The following is a 16,201-nucleotide window of genomic DNA, read 5'->3' as shown; positions in this document are numbered from 1 at the left end:
TTATACAGTGAGCTCAAGTCAAAGTTTCAGTCTGCCAAATATGTAACTTATTCAAAATAATCATTCAAAGGTTCATTTACCAAAGATGTTATATAAATTGATACACATATACCCAACCCTTAAAATTATCATATATGTACTCTCTTTAGAAAATAATTTCATTGGCTATTCAAATTTGTCATCCGAATGTTTTAAATTCCATAAATACTATTTTGATCGATAAATATATTACAAATTATAACTGACATACAAATAAATGGTTTATTTAATATAAGTCACAAGGTCGCCCTTGTCAAATCGATTATAATTTATATTTAGTACTAACATTTATGTACTATTTTTTTATCTTTTACACAATTATTAAATTCTATCTTTGTACGAGCTACACGATTATTGGATCAAATGATATATGTACACGTATTTAAACGACTATACATTTTATTTCGTAAATGTACTATTTAAGTTTTTGACGACAAAGAAGTACACCTAACTCTTTTTTCAGACGAAAAAAACGGCCAGCACCAATAGGAATAAATACACTAGAATGATTTTATTATTCAAGCACAATGCCAATTAAAACATTATTATGACAGTAGTTACAGAAACATAGTATATCATACAGTATCATTATCGTTTATTCCTTCATCACGTACTTCAGCTTGAACACAGCGTTTTGTTATTCAGAATTGTTTAAATGTTCAGTACTTAAAATAAATAAATAGTTCTAATTTTTTTTAATTAGGCGGTGAAATTTTTAGTTTAATTTATCTTGTAAATTCATAATTATATGATTTTTAAAAATTGATGAATATTCTCCCCTTTACTAATGAACGTGTCTACCGTGTAAAAAAAGAGTTAGGTGTATAAGCATATAAAAGCTACAAAATATTTTGCGTAGACTAATGTTTTAATGTAAGGGAAATATAAATTCGCCTCCCCCAGGGTTCCATCCAGCACCAGTGGCAATGAGGCAACATTTACACTCAGAGTTCGTCGTAGGAAGAGCTCTCACGTTCGTCGAAGGGACGCGCACGTTCTCCCCAACGGTCCCATCGCTCCGAACTTAGCAAGGACTCCGTATCTTCCGCAGGTTGCGGCAAAGGGTATACGATGCCGTCGCCATAGCTAGGGTGTTATGGTTTTACAGAAATCTCACCAAGTGTTAAATAAATCCAACGGTTTATAGTGTGGCGCGAAGATGGCGCGTGCGTCAGTACTTATAAGCAATATTCATGTGCCATTTACAACCGTGTGTAATCATTGACTTGATAGTGATATTTAGTGCTTCATGTGAAAACTAACAACTTATATGATAACTAATTTACTCAAAAATAATTTGAAGTATAAACTATTCGTGTTAACACATCCTGCGTCATTGTCACAGACCATATCTCATTCTATTATTTTATGTTAATTTAGTGTTTGATAAGAGGCCGTTCATTGAATACGTCACCTGAAATTTTCAAACCAGTCCCCCCTCGTTGTCACACCACGTTACACTTTCTGCGACCCCCTCTTGAAATATGAAAATAATGCATAATAATATAATAAAAAGGATAGAAATTATTTATTATAATAACGCAATTTAAATAAGTTAATAAATATCTGATATAATCGGAATTAAAATGAGGTAACAATGATCGCCACATTTTATTAGTTTCCCTCGTATTTTGTGAACGGCCCCCTAAACAGTATATTATTTGTACTAATACGGAATTGGAGATATTTCATGTCAGCGACATCGCGGAGGACGTTGAAAAACATCTATTGTAAGACTAATGAATATGTATTGTGTCGTTCAGTTCGAAACACCTACTTTCTTCCATTACATTTACACGGAGTTTCTAGTTCAGCGTAATACGAATGAGTGTTGTTAATATTTAACTCGCGTTAACATAGTATATGGTACCGAAATATTCCCGCGTTGTACTAAGCTACCATAACTATATGAGCTACGGATATACAACTAACATACATTAGCATGCAAAAGGACACTAGTAACCTCCGGCGTCCGATCAATAAATCAATATAAAAAAGAAGTGAATGACTTAAATTTTGAATTGAAACTCCAGACGGTGATTTGGCGCCAATGAATGAAAAGCGTTTGTTTTCCGAATAAATTTATTTTGTATAGTAATAAAAGAATAACGTGATTATCAAAACATTCTTATACTATCTGCGGAGCGGTCCGAGCCCGTCGGGGGCAAAGTCTCCATCTCTCAGTCTCGTGAGCCCCATCCTCGCTAAAATGGTAACAAAATCTCGTTCTAAATATGCCTGGCTTGTTACAGCGGTTGCAGAAATTTTGAAAAAAACAAATATTAAAGTGTAAAGCCGAGTTGAAGGGCGCTCATGTCGACGTGTCGTGATTCCGAATGCATTTATTCCGGAATATCAAAAAGCGAATAATTTTTTTTTCACATAGAAACACGTCAGGCAGAAGCGCCTTCGGAATAACAAACATAAAGAAAGACAAAGACTGAGAGAGTGCGAGATGGGCAGTGTAAGAAAGTGAAGCTGAAAGTTGGCAGTTTGTTTTTTGCCGCATAAAATTTTATTACACAGTGGCAATTTTAAATGGAATTTTTCGTGTTTTATTATTAAATATTCCTGATAAGTGCTGCAATCGTGATTTACATGTAATAATTTTCTTATATTCAGTATATAAATCTTTTTAACATGAATCAGAGGGTTTTTAAAGAAACCGAACGAGTGTAAAGTCTACAAATGTAATATAAAGAATTTACAATGTAAATCAATACATCGCATAAAGCGGTGACGGAGTGCATTGAAATTCAGATTGGTTGACATGTAAAACAATTTACTGTATCCATTTGCCTGCTAACTCTGCAGCAAATATTTTAAAAACAAACTCTAAAGGCTAAAGCATTACGTCGTTAGCTCTTCGGATACATAACCAAGCGTCGACGCGGAGGACAAGCATTGCCGTTATAAAAATAAAAGAAACAAAATGATTTAACAAAACAGTTTATTGCGCACAAAATCATACTTACAAAATATGAACAGAACTCTCTAGCTTTATCAGTCTTGTGTATTGTATATAGCTCGAAAATAATAAATGCATACAAAAGCATATCGCACGTTAATTAGTTATTATAAAAATATATTCATATTAAATGTTTAGCTTTGAATAAGTCAAAACCGGCATTCACATAACTTGAGGTATATTTATAAATTTCATTTATATTAGCGATTTAAGCTCGTCAAATTGCAATAGAATTATATATTCCCATAAATCCAAAGGAAGCTACAGGTACACCTTCTGTATTTAAAATTCTGTGTACCTTTGACTGGACGAAATATTTAAAAGATTTCTATTACTATGTATATGAATAAAAAATTAAAGCATTCATTCGATTTCTGTTGTAATAATAACGGAAACAATAATGTTCTACGTCTAAACTAAAAATATTTGAAACAATAACATTAACTATGTAATAAAATTATTAAGTGAGATACTAATAGCCTTATTCGAGTAAACTGACTGGTTTGCAAACATTAACAATAATTTATACTAATTTATTATTTTTTCTAATCTAATTCATTGATAAGTGCAATTACTAGTTATTAGCCTACAGAGGTATAATGGAAATGCAGAAAGTTAAGGCTATGTTTCTCATTTACATGCACGGAATGTCTGTATTCAAATACAATTTGTACACGACAATAAAAAAAATTAAATTTCTGCCCATAACTGTAAATTTATAATACGATTTATAAGGAGTGTTATTTAATAGTATATTCTATTTAAAGGATGTTTTAAGGGCTGCAGCTGTGGAGAGGATAAGTTCGTTTGGTTATGGGTACAGGGTCCTCAAGGTATGTGCGTGTCGGCCATCGGGTGTTGGTTGTGAGTGAGCTCTGACCTGGAACGCGTGGTGCCCATGGATTCGTAGCCATGGGCGTCCTGCGTCGTGAACGTCTGCAGCTGGTGCTCCCGTCGCACCGGGAATTCGCACCCGTCTCCCGCACTGATAAAACCATTACCGATTTTTCAAACCAAAATACCCCATTGACCCGACAACCGAGTAGGTATCGATTAATCAATACAATACGTCAGGGTTTATATCTGACATAGGCTTTTTTTTTTAATTTATTTGCTTGCGGATTCGGAATCCGGGAGCCCTTAGTCCGACGAAGCTGTAAAAGCCTTGCTATGCCAAACTCCAAAAGAATATAACCAAACCAAAATGGCCGCAACAAAACGGCGACGTCTATTTTTTCGTGTGTGTTATTGTAATATTTAACTTAATATATTTAATATGTTGAAATATATATACGAATACAGGAGATTTCACATTTTTCTGATTTACTATCATCTCAATGTTAAGTTTCATTAATTATATCGTATCACATTGATGCGATATAATTTATCAAACATTACAATTTAGATTCTCATAATATTCGAAACTATTTATCATGCACTAGGTAATTATCTGAGAAATTCTAGAATTAGTTTTGCTGGCCATGCAAAATTATCGTTTAATGTATAATTATAAATATAACTGTGAAAATTATGTATATATTAATGAACCTTTTACCAAGATTATAATTAAATTATAGAATATATAAATCATACAAATCTTAAAAATGTTTCGAAATGGATAATATCTAAATAAAATTACTTATGTAAGTATGCGATGAAATGTGATATAAATGAATATATATCTAGAGTTTCTAATATTAACATGAATCAATTTATCTGTTAGTCTTATTCAAAGTTTTATAATTCATTTATAAATGATATCCATGTGAATAGGTTAAAATCTTCCCACAATACGTTAGGCGTCTGTTAGGTTGTGTCATTCACTTCTTTTTCACATGAGAGGACATGCAGGTCGTCCGGCATATAGTTTACATACATTATCTAGCGGCTGACGCACCACACACGTAACACATGCATTTATAGTATGAGACACTTATTACATGCTTACAATCATATCTACCCCGTATATCGCGTCATCAATTATAACTTATATTGGAATTACGTCTCTAATAATCAGAGATCGCTTCACAGAGTCATTGGTAATAGTTGTAAAAGCTTGACATGGGCCAATATATAGCTCATTTGTTAGCAAAACGATAAGTGCTGGGAGTAAAGTCTGCAGGGCCTCGGGAGGTCCAAAATATGAAAGCGATTTTTATACTAGATTTTGAGCACGTTATTATTTCCGAAAGCGTTGATATTTAGATAGGGTACATACATTAATTGACTGAAAATGAGCTATACATTCGTTTTTTTACAACTTTTACATCTATAATCAAACACCCTGTATACAAGCGGGAGTTGTTTGTCGTTTCACTTGCATAACAAAGAATAGTTATCATACGGACCATTCGCTTCCCAGCAACAAAAGTATTTTCCGTTATCAAAATATATTTTCATAGGGTTTAGAACACTTTTGTAATGTTGGTAAAACTTAGGTGATTGGATTTGTTTTTATCAATAGCAATGCATATTTCTACGTTATGTGCAGGTATATACACAGAGAGTAAATATTCTGCGTAAAAATAATATAGTATTGTAGGAACGAATCGCATGTAATAAAAATGTCAATCTGTTTGTGATTCTATCGCTTTTTGTACGAAAATATTTACGAGTAATAAGTAATAATTGATTGGTATTACCTTGTGAAAACGGGCAACATCCAAACACTCGGACTATTCCCGAATACCTCTTTGAAATTGTTAAAAACACCAATCGAGAAACCGTTCTTGTCAGCGCCACCTCTAAACGTCGGAGCACGAAACGCCTCTGAAAATTAAAAAAATATCAGAATTTTTTTATATAATACTTATCAAGTTTTTAAATCACATAGACTCGTAGAGTGTACAACTACAGCCTTAACAAGGTAGTGAAAAGATGTTAGAGACAAGCCGCTTTCAACAGTTCCTAATTTAAATTTATGGGGCAGGCTTATGACCAACCGCAACGTCCTAGGGCTGAAATTATCACGATTTACTGATCAGCCGATAACAAACAGAACATCTTCATTACGCGAAATATATTATGTATTTCTATTATTTATATATTAAAAAAATCCTTTAAAACTTCTGAAAAAAAAAAGTGCGCGCCTATACGAGTCGTCACCCCGCGGCTTACAGAGATTAGATGTTGCGATGTAAATTTACTCAAGATTATTTCTTGATAAGAAGCCGGCGTCCGGTTTCTCCGAATGACTAATAAGTAAATACACAAAAGGAACTATTTTTGTCATCTCATTCAGCTCTACGCATCTCTCTCTAATTATGTTTCTCGCTTTTTAAAAAGTTTTTGCGTACTATATTACGCCTTCTATAGTCTTCCATGTTTTTTTTTAACGGGCTTTCCTTACTGCCCAAATGGCATTCGCAGATTTCGCAAGTTTAAAACTCTCTCTTTGGTTTGTGTATTGCTTCGGCTCCTGCGGTATAGGGTCCGGTTTGGATAAGCGCATATTGGCTACGGTCTCGTGATCATCGTTCATCTACTTTCACAGTGATTAAAAGTGTTCATGTTGTCACCGCTTTTACTAGCTATGTATATTTAAATTATGTTGTGACACACGTGTTAATTATATAATACATTGACAATTAATTTTACGTCAGTAACTACATTCTTCATTTTTCGTATTAGTCGAAACCTCTGTATTATAATACTAATCTTTTACAATCTATCCTAAGGTTGTCTGTAAGAAAATGCAGAATGCGATAAGACCGCCAATTGTAGTTTTATATTGTTATTGCAATATTTATATGTTATATTTATAAGTTGTTAAATACAGTAATAAATAATAGCTTATCACGGCCAATATTTGTTGTATCTTAGATTATTTCTTACATATTTTTACTCTTATCTGTACATTCCAATTTACTACCAAGATATACACGGAAACCATTTACTAGCTTCACTACGAGTATGTACGTACACTTCGTTTAAGTAATTATTTATTTATTTATATGAATAAAATTAATAAATAAAATAGCTTATTTCATAATAAGCTAACCCTTTATCAATACGTAAACATGTATCCGACAAATCTATTTCTTATAAATAATGAATATTCGAATCTACTCTACATAGTACCATATATACATCAAAATAATCTATACACTATTCAGCATAGTTTAGGAAAACTAGTGAATTATCGCTTCTATACATACAGTTACAAACACAACGAAGTGACCACATTTACCATCAATCATGATCGTAAGCCAATTGCTTATAATTTTTGTAGTCGGACTGCGGTATCCGAGTCGATAAATAAGCGCATCTGAAATCAAAGCCCATTATTTTTCCAAAGTCTAAATATTAATTCTGAATATATCGATGATTTCTCAAAGTTTAAATAAAATTGCAATGGGGTCACTTCATCTGTCATTGTCGTTGTATGTATTCAGATTTAAAACTAAACAAGCCTAATTTTTTTACAACGTAATTCTGTATTTTAAGATTTCAGGAACTGCTCTGAATTGTATATATACCGGATAAAAAAATTATATCAATATATATACAACAACATAAAACATATTTAAAATATAGATTTACCCTACATCTCTAAACTTTCTATTAAAATGTTATTTTACCCTACATTTACATCACGTGTGTCTTTTTATAATGTATATTAAATTATGCAAACATAATACAAATAAACCTTTATTTGCTTACCAAAACCACGCCGGACAATTTCTGTTAAACGTTAAGTGTTTGTTTTATGCCAAAAGAGAAAGTTTTTGTTTTAAAAATTTTACAAAATCCTGTGGAGGGAATAAATTTTGCTTTCGTACGTTTTTAAGACATTTGAAAAATGCGGCTAAGGTCCTCTACGTATAAGTAGAAACATGTTTTTTTTTTTTTTTAAATTAAAAAATCTACGAACAATTCAATCTAAATAATAATAATCTACGCAAAAACCAATGCGCACGCATGTTAAATTTAAAAATATTTTTCCATTAATCAATTATGTTTACTTAAAAAACTTAAAACCTACTATTAGGTTAAAAATTATTAAAACTTCTATGTGTGTATATCGTGATAGTAAATCGATTGAAACATTCAACAGTTATTAAATACACACAATGTATTATATCATGAAAGTAGAACTGTGGACTCACCTAAAGTTGTTCTATTGTGAGCGACGAGGTAGCAATGGTAGCCGAACAGTGAGCCGAGGGTAGTCGCAAACATAAGCGCCACGAAGAACGCAAACACGATGTGGTACCGCCCCGCGCTCGCTGAAGTACCGAAATCGCCCTGTTGACATTCAAACAACCACATTATTAAACTCGATTCGCTTAAACCAGGTCAAAGTTTCCCCATGGGTCGTGATAATCAAAAAATGATTTTATGAATCTACGAAATATTAAAATCTTACACTATTAACAAAAATCTTTCTTTCAAATTTTGTGTAAGTTATGTTAAGTTGTGTACGAAATTGTTATAAGAATAATTAATATTTTAGTAAAAATTTTCATTGATGTACTTTACAAAAACTAAAATCGATAATCGTGCACAGGTTTGTACAAGATGAAAAACTAGGTAAGATAAGATTGGAAAAATTCATGCAAAAAGTTGTAATTTGGCTATAGCAGTCTGATGTATTAGTTCATATTGGAAAAAATCTCTTGCCCAAAATAGTTTGGAAATCCTTTGCAAAAAAAAAAAATAAAGGTGACTCTTCTATGCGAAAAAAAATTGTTTTCATTATTTCATCTTTACTACCTAGAGATCATAATGCAATAATTATTATTAATGATATCGACAAATTTTTAATATCCTATAGGCCAATTTAACATGCTGGTATAATAATACCTTCAACTATACTAGACATTTACATTACACATTACTTGCCATAAGACCTGAGATTTCTTTTAAAATTATTAACATATATATATATCTTCCAAGACATATAAAAGAAAGTATCGCTTTTAAGAGATTGTAAATAATATGCCTTTCGTTACATTAAGGATGCTAAATTAAATTTATTCTTACACCATATTTTTTAAACCGCATAATTTTAAGTTAAAGTTTTTATGGAGAAACTATTTATATTACAAAGAATTAATTTAATATTTGAGTAATTACAGAGTTCGTTGTTTACAATGAAATTTAGATTAGAAAAACGTTATACTAAACGAATTACAATAATTATCTGCGTTATTCATGAAAATGATAACAATAGCGATGAGGTTAAGGTTAATCTTTATATTTAGAACCGCTCGATTATACAGCTATTGTATATAGCTCTTAGCTGCTTAACGACAATCTAAGTCATGACGACAGATACATTTTACAGAGACCACTTTAATGGAGTTACTCTTCATCTTTGGAAAGAGACTACAGGCTAATTTCAGCTTCGTAGATAATTATCTCTGTCCCACATTACCTATGTGACGTTTTGTCAGTCGTGCGACAGAGATCCCGCTCAACGAAGCCGAAATTAGCCGATTGTTTCTTTTCAAGGTCGATGTGCAATATTTATCGCCGGGTATAATAGATGTCTCTAGCTACACCCAAGCATGTGTAGTTTGTCCCACTCGCCAAAGCAGGTAAAAATTCCTATATCATTCACCCATTTGGGTGTCGAGATTTTTGCGTTTAAAAGGGTTTTCCATAATAAACCAACACATCATCTTTATCTCTGGTTAAGATTCACTTAGCAGATACAGGACAGATATCTTTGAAATTATTTTGGCCCCCAAATACACCGGTTAACTTTTCCTTCACTGTTTATAAGCAATGGCAATGTTATTTAATATATTAAAGGGGCCGGAAAGTAATGTCGCTTTGTTAAGTTAAATTCACACGACTACAATTTTAACATGTATTTATTTCTTAATAACAATATATTCACCTTCGTTATCAAAAACCTTTCGCCATCTAGTATACAAATTTTCAATGCCGCAGCGATAAAAATTGTTAAAATATGTCGACAGAAACGACATTAATTTCCGGTCCCCCTAATACATAAATAGTGCTAACGCGTTTTGAACCCTCGACCGGCCCTCATATGCAACATTTAGCCAGCCACTAGGCTGCAATAGCAAACAATGACAATTGGACAGAATGACATTTCTATAAAAACGTTTTAATATTTGAAGGTAAACATTTTTATTTATCAGAAAGGACCATTGAAATATTATTGTAATTTATTAACAAATTTTTTAACGTATCGATTTTTATGTTTTAAAAGAATTTATCCGCAGCCTTTCACGGGCTTCTCCACCATGACTTAGTGCGAACAAAATCACATTTAAAAAGTTTACAAATCAAAAGAGGTTTATCGTGAATACTCGCGGGAAACCCACAACCGCAAGGATAATTTTTCCGAACGTAGATCCACATCTTAAGCACACGAATGCTTAATAACGATTTTTTTTATTACAATGCATAAGTAAGCTTCCACAATGTTATTTAAAATAAGACATATTTACATGACTATCTACCATCTAAGAACTTTTTTTTATCGTACAGATATATTTAAGATTAGCTCAACCTCGTTACAGAATACTATACGAGAAATAAACGAAGGTAGGATGAGCATATAATTATTGTCCTAATTTTAAAGTCATACGCCATGTTTGACTAGTAGTAGTAATTAAAATAACAGATTACTTTGACCTCGCAATTGATTACACACTTTTCTGTTAAATGTTGTTTACACGATGACATTTAGTTTCATCCGGTTTAGGCTGCGATTCCACTAGAGATATTGGTATTTTCGTATTAATACCACCGCAGAAGTCGCGATAACCTACCGCCATATATATAGTGCTACCCAAGTGATTTCTGCAGTTTCCAGGAGTTGGAGATGGAGCTTAACCTGACCCTGTGGAACCTCGTTTCGAGCTGCTAGTTTCTATTGCATTACCGAATTTGTAGATTCGTAATGAGATTTGTTGTAACGCGTAGATGGAATATGTTTGTTTAATTAAAATTCTAGAATGGAAACCACGCTTCGGCCAGACGGTAGGATATCCGCCCGCAGGTAGACAGACAAGCTTCTTAAAATAGTTGGAAGACGTTAGACGCAGAACGCTTTCAACAAATTCTTCTAGAAACTTATCGGGAAGCCCTATGTTCATCAGTGGACATTCTATGATGAATAAAATCACCCCATTTATAGATGTGACGAGGAAGGTTAGGGTCTTGTACGAAAAAAAATTTAAGGTCTCCCTTTCTTAAAGAATGGTCAAAGCTCGGGCCGATAAATAATTTATTTCACCGGATTACGGACCGCCAAATCCCTTCGATACCAACGCTACTAATATTAGTGCATTAAATTACATATTTATAGAAAAAAAATCCGGTAATAAAAAACAAAAAAATTAAGCAAAATATTCTATTCGATAAGGAATAAAACCCGTAATTTATTTTTGATATATTAATTTTTGTAGTCTCACGGTTGAATTTATGTATATATACCAAGACAATGGAGAGGATTTACGATAAGCATACTAGACTGTGGTGCGGGACAGTTAAAATTAGGTAACATTCGTGGTACGTGAGCAGAATGGATTCGCAATCCAGTGCTGGCCTTTCCTATCAACCGTTACTCGACATCCGACATTAATTTTAAAAACGCTATTTTTCATATTGTTTTTTTTTACATTCTCAAATAAAGTTGACAACAATTTTACTTGGGTTTAAAGTAATATATTTCTGGTATAAGATCTAAAATTAGTCAATACTTATTCAACATACCAGACAAATTAGTTAATATTGTAATTAAATAGAATTGAATTCCGAAAAGCTTATATTCAGGCTTTTTGATATTCTATAAATGCTTACCATTTTTTTAAATAATGTAGATGTAATCTTATAATAAACTACATTTACAAAAACTTCATTAAAATACTTCTTAGTTTCTAATCTAGATAGCACTAATAATTGATTGACAAGCTACTAAAAAATGAAATGTGACTGTGTGGTGAAGAATTATAAATTTACCTTATTTGTTACAACATAATGTCAAAGCGATTTAAATTAGTAAACGTGCCTATATTATCTAAAATGGCAAGACAACCCACTGCGATTCTATTAATTTTTAGACATTGCGAAAAGTAAACAAAATTTGGAACATAACAGAATTAGAAAAATAATGGAGATCATTTAACTTTACGTTATCTAATTACTGAATAAAATATATCCACTAATCTGTAAATTCTACAAAAATAACTATATGAAATATTGTTAGTGGATTTCAGGTATAGTATGCGTGCGAATACATGCGAGTGGCAAGACTGAAAAAAGAAACAAATGGTAAGATGTCTGTCCTTTAATATCTGATGTGCGTCTTGTCAATCGCTTCTCACTGCTCACATACCTCAAGGGATTACTAGCGCTTGCACGTACATTATAAACCCTTTGGGATTTATTTTTTTAATCACAACAACCGAAATCGAAAAATAAAACTTAAATGGCCGATCCAACTAATTTCTTTTTATTGATAACTAATCAATTATGTTCCAATTTGTTTAATATATACTGCGCAAAAAAACACCGCAAGAAAACAGACTAGCATATTTCAATGACCTATTTCAACAAATATTTTCAACTTCTGTCAAACAATATATACAATACTAAATAACATAGTGAGTGAAGTTCGATAAAACGCAAGTATTTATATTAAAATTACTTAATGCAGTTATGTTTATATGCAATGTTTGTTATCTACTCAGCTATAAAACCTAAATAATTAGTGATAACCTGCAGAGGCTAATTATTTGCTACTTATTTATTGCAAAAGCAAAACTACGGATCAGGAAGATAAATATTTATAATAAAAAATGTGTTTACGGTTATCATGTCCATGCAAGGTTTAGTGTATGTGCCATTTTCAATCAAACGATCGCAGTGGGCATGCTTGTATTTCTGATACATCTGTGAAAAGTTGTGATCATTTAAACACGCGAGCATTGGAAAGAGCAGACTTGAACAATAGAAACTGCTTACTATAGTTAGAGTTATAGTTATATCTATTATATCTTATCATGAAGTCTGAAAATAGGAAAAATAATTGCTTAATCTTTTTTACAAAGACAGATCTGAATCTATATCTTCGTAAAAATGCGAACTAGAAAAGAGATTAGAATGTATAAAATAATATACTTAAAATACAAATTTTTGGGTTATTTTCAAATTACTTGCATGACAAGTGTAGTATGTACATATGTGACCTCACTTACTGGAACATATATACTGAAACCCGTTTTTATGCCATTTTCTTGTACGGTGTATTAAAATTTCAATCAAATTGAACATTACGAATGAAATAATAGAAAAGGAAAGTATGATCTTAAATATCGAGCTATTGAGACCTGTAAAAGCACCTAGCGAGTCCCAGTCTTCGCAAAAACTAATCACAGACCACATGGTAACTAAAAAAATGTCAAATGACTCAAAACAAGTCTGACGTAGTATCTTCAGGCGATGAAAGCAATTTTGAACAAGTTTACTGCAAGAAAATTTGCATATTATGCAAAGGAAAAACAAATGGTTAAACATTCCAGCAATTTCAAGTTATTTCGCAAGATTTACAGTATTTTCTACATGAGACTTTTTATGTGTTCCCTATCTACCACACAAAACAGGTTAGAGTGTAATCCTATATTAATATCAAACTCTTTTTAAAAGTCAACACCTAAATGTAATTAAAAATACTTTCCTTATATAAATCATCAAGAAAAAACATACACTTATGTCTTCCGTTTCTTAGAGCAGTGGTAGATTTGTTCACTGCATTTACCAAAATAATTATATTATAATTTTATCATATTAAAAAAAAAAGATTTTATAAGCAGAATAAAGTCAATTTGATTAAAAAAATGTTTCTAATACGAAGGCATCATGCATATTCTAATATCTGTTAGAGAAAAGTTTCACAAAGAACAAGACAGAAGTTATCTACCTTCCAGAACTTAATGAAGTAAGGCAGGCACGTTGACATGATGAATAGACAGTAGAATAGAGCATAACCAAGGAAGAGCATGAAGAACTTGTAATTGTGGAAGCAGACACAGTTGTTGACCCACGGGCAGTGGTGGTCCATCTTCAGCACGCATCGGGAGCAAATACTACAGTGGTGTGCCCTATCTGGCTTCACAAGAACACAACGGTTGCAATAGCGTACCGAGCCCGACATTGTTCTGAAAGCAAATCAGCTATTTCAACATACGTTGTTCAAAAATCATAATTTTTTAGTATGATTCATTAATGCACTCTAATGAAAAAAAAAACAAAATAACAATCTTATGCCTTTAGGCTAATAATAAATATCAACATTGTATTAAATACCTTGTAACTATGGGTAGATCTTTGGCAAAATTGTCCAAAATTGTCCTCTGGGCATCTTCTGATTCAGCACTAAGCAATTTTTCCACTTCTTCTTCTGGTAATTTATACTGCAGACACACACAACAATAAAAATCCAACCTTGACTATGTATTTTTGCAGAGAAATATTAAGGGCATTATATGCATGCATACACATACATAAAATGAATGTTTTTGATCAAGTACCAAAAAAGGGAGAAGTTGATTGTAAATAGAAGAATGTAAATGTCTGTTATTCTTTGGACTTATTGTAAATAAATTTCCTGAGTTAAGAAAAATGTATGTTAATGATGTCAAAATACACTGGATGAATGGTCCTTCTTTCTGGTCCCATTGGAAATCCATGGAGTGGTGGGGGGCCTATGATAGCAATGATTAAATGCCAAAAAAAAAACCAAACCAAAATTGTAAAACCAAAATTAAAGTAACTTTTTTGTTAAAAATTTATTATTAAATATTTTGTATATAAATCCAAAGCTAACTCTGACTATTAACTTAACAATTACAATAAATACAAAGTATTTTTAAGATAGATTTATATACTATTCTGAATGAGAAAAATTAAAGATACACAACACATATTTTACTGGTTTCACAATGCCTTGCTTTGATTTAAATAGAATGAACAATAAATATGTCACATATAATACACAAGTTTATTATATTTAGAAAGAGGGTAAACAAATAAATAAGCATGCAGGGATATTTATATTGAATAATAACAAAGAATCAAGCAGCCAGAATGTCTTATATTCTAATATATGCTTTAAAATCATTAACTAAGAAAATAACTCCCAAAATTTGAGACATTATCCATAACAAAGGCGCAGTATGGGATGATAGACATCATGTACAAGATACTGGTTTTCAGAGCTAAGATAAAATAGTTTCTTTATTATGTTTTCGCTAACTGCTCATTTCTACAGTTTTACAAGATATCCCCACATTGATCTCAATATTCCAAAAGGTGTATTGAATTTAAGTACCCAACAACAAAAATTTGAAAACTAGATGTTTACCAGATGGTAAGCGATAACACCCCTTCAATATGGAGTAATGCTACACATTCTTAAATATATTATTTTATACAACTCCACTTAAGACCTAAAATAGTGACTCAGCCCAATAGTAACTCAAACTTGACATACAACAACTGTATTATCATAAAATAAGTAATTGTTGATGTTAAAACATAATTTTATTATATTTGATATGTCAATATTACAATTATAATAGAAAAAAAAAGAATGAAACAAGGTCATGAAAGCTATAAATGTTGGTAAAATATTCATGATTTACCAATTAAGAAAAGTTATAATAATGTGAAATATCGGATAACATACCTTTTCGGGAATCTGTTTAATTTCTGCAAATATTGTCTGCCAATAAGACCAGCAAAACATTACCAGGAGCATATGGTAAACTATTAGATAAATACATTGTTGTACAGTACTTTCAATAGTAACTGAAAAGCGGAAGGTTATATTAAACAATTAAGAACTCCAAGAATAATTTAAATTTTATTACAGAATAAATTACTTACAAATGCACAATTGGATAACATATGCATAGTAAGACCAAGTTATGATTGATACTACCAACAATACAGGGAGCCACTTGAAAGCTCTCCAACACCACATATTGCAAGCTCTGCAACATGCAAAAGATCTTTGGGGCGACAACCTATTATTATGAACGGATGATGCCATTAATGCCAATTTATTATGAAAATATCCATTATTCAACTCGTACTAAAATGACAACCTAAAATGAAAGTTGGTTACAGTGTTACAAGCACATTACAAACTCAATGCAACAATTGATACTAAACTAAATAAATTAAGTAATATATGTTGATTTATTTCAC

At 31.8% G+C, this 16,201-nt stretch overlaps 1 protein-coding gene across 4 annotated transcripts; it reads right to left on the bottom strand.

The window, feature by feature from the left end:
* Positions 1–333: 333 nt before the first annotated feature.
* On the bottom strand, positions 334–16,103 carry LOC137920130 (palmitoyltransferase ZDHHC2-like). Of its 4 annotated transcripts, XM_068763363.1 has the most exons (8): positions 15,878–16,103; positions 15,678–15,799; positions 14,297–14,403; positions 13,911–14,148; positions 8,116–8,254; positions 5,650–5,776; positions 3,888–3,992; positions 1,930–2,243 (listed from the first exon to the last, which is right to left on the bottom strand). In XM_068763363.1, exons 1-8 carry the CDS (start codon positions 16,041–16,043, stop codon positions 2,168–2,170), a joined length of 1,080 nt encoding a protein of 359 aa, XP_068619464.1. In that variant the 5' UTR covers positions 16,044–16,103; the 3' UTR covers positions 1,930–2,167. The 4 variants fall into 4 exon arrangements, with proteins under 4 accessions (XP_068619465.1, XP_068619468.1, XP_068619466.1 ...); XM_068763364.1 differs by lacking the exons at positions 1,930–2,243; positions 3,888–3,992 and adding an exon at positions 334–1,125; XM_068763367.1 differs by lacking the exons at positions 1,930–2,243; positions 3,888–3,992 and adding an exon at positions 1,138–1,515.
* Between the last annotated feature and the right edge of the window lie 98 nt (positions 16,104–16,201).

Source organism: Battus philenor, unplaced genomic scaffold, assembly GCF_028537555.1.
Source record: "Battus philenor isolate CCGP_79_NKW_IND1 unplaced genomic scaffold, ilBatPhil1.0.hap1 SCAF_18, whole genome shotgun sequence".
Classification (NCBI taxonomy): domain Eukaryota; kingdom Metazoa; phylum Arthropoda; class Insecta; order Lepidoptera; family Papilionidae; genus Battus; species Battus philenor.
Note: the sequence above shows the minus strand (reverse complement) of the source record. Positions and strands in the feature narration are given on the sequence as shown.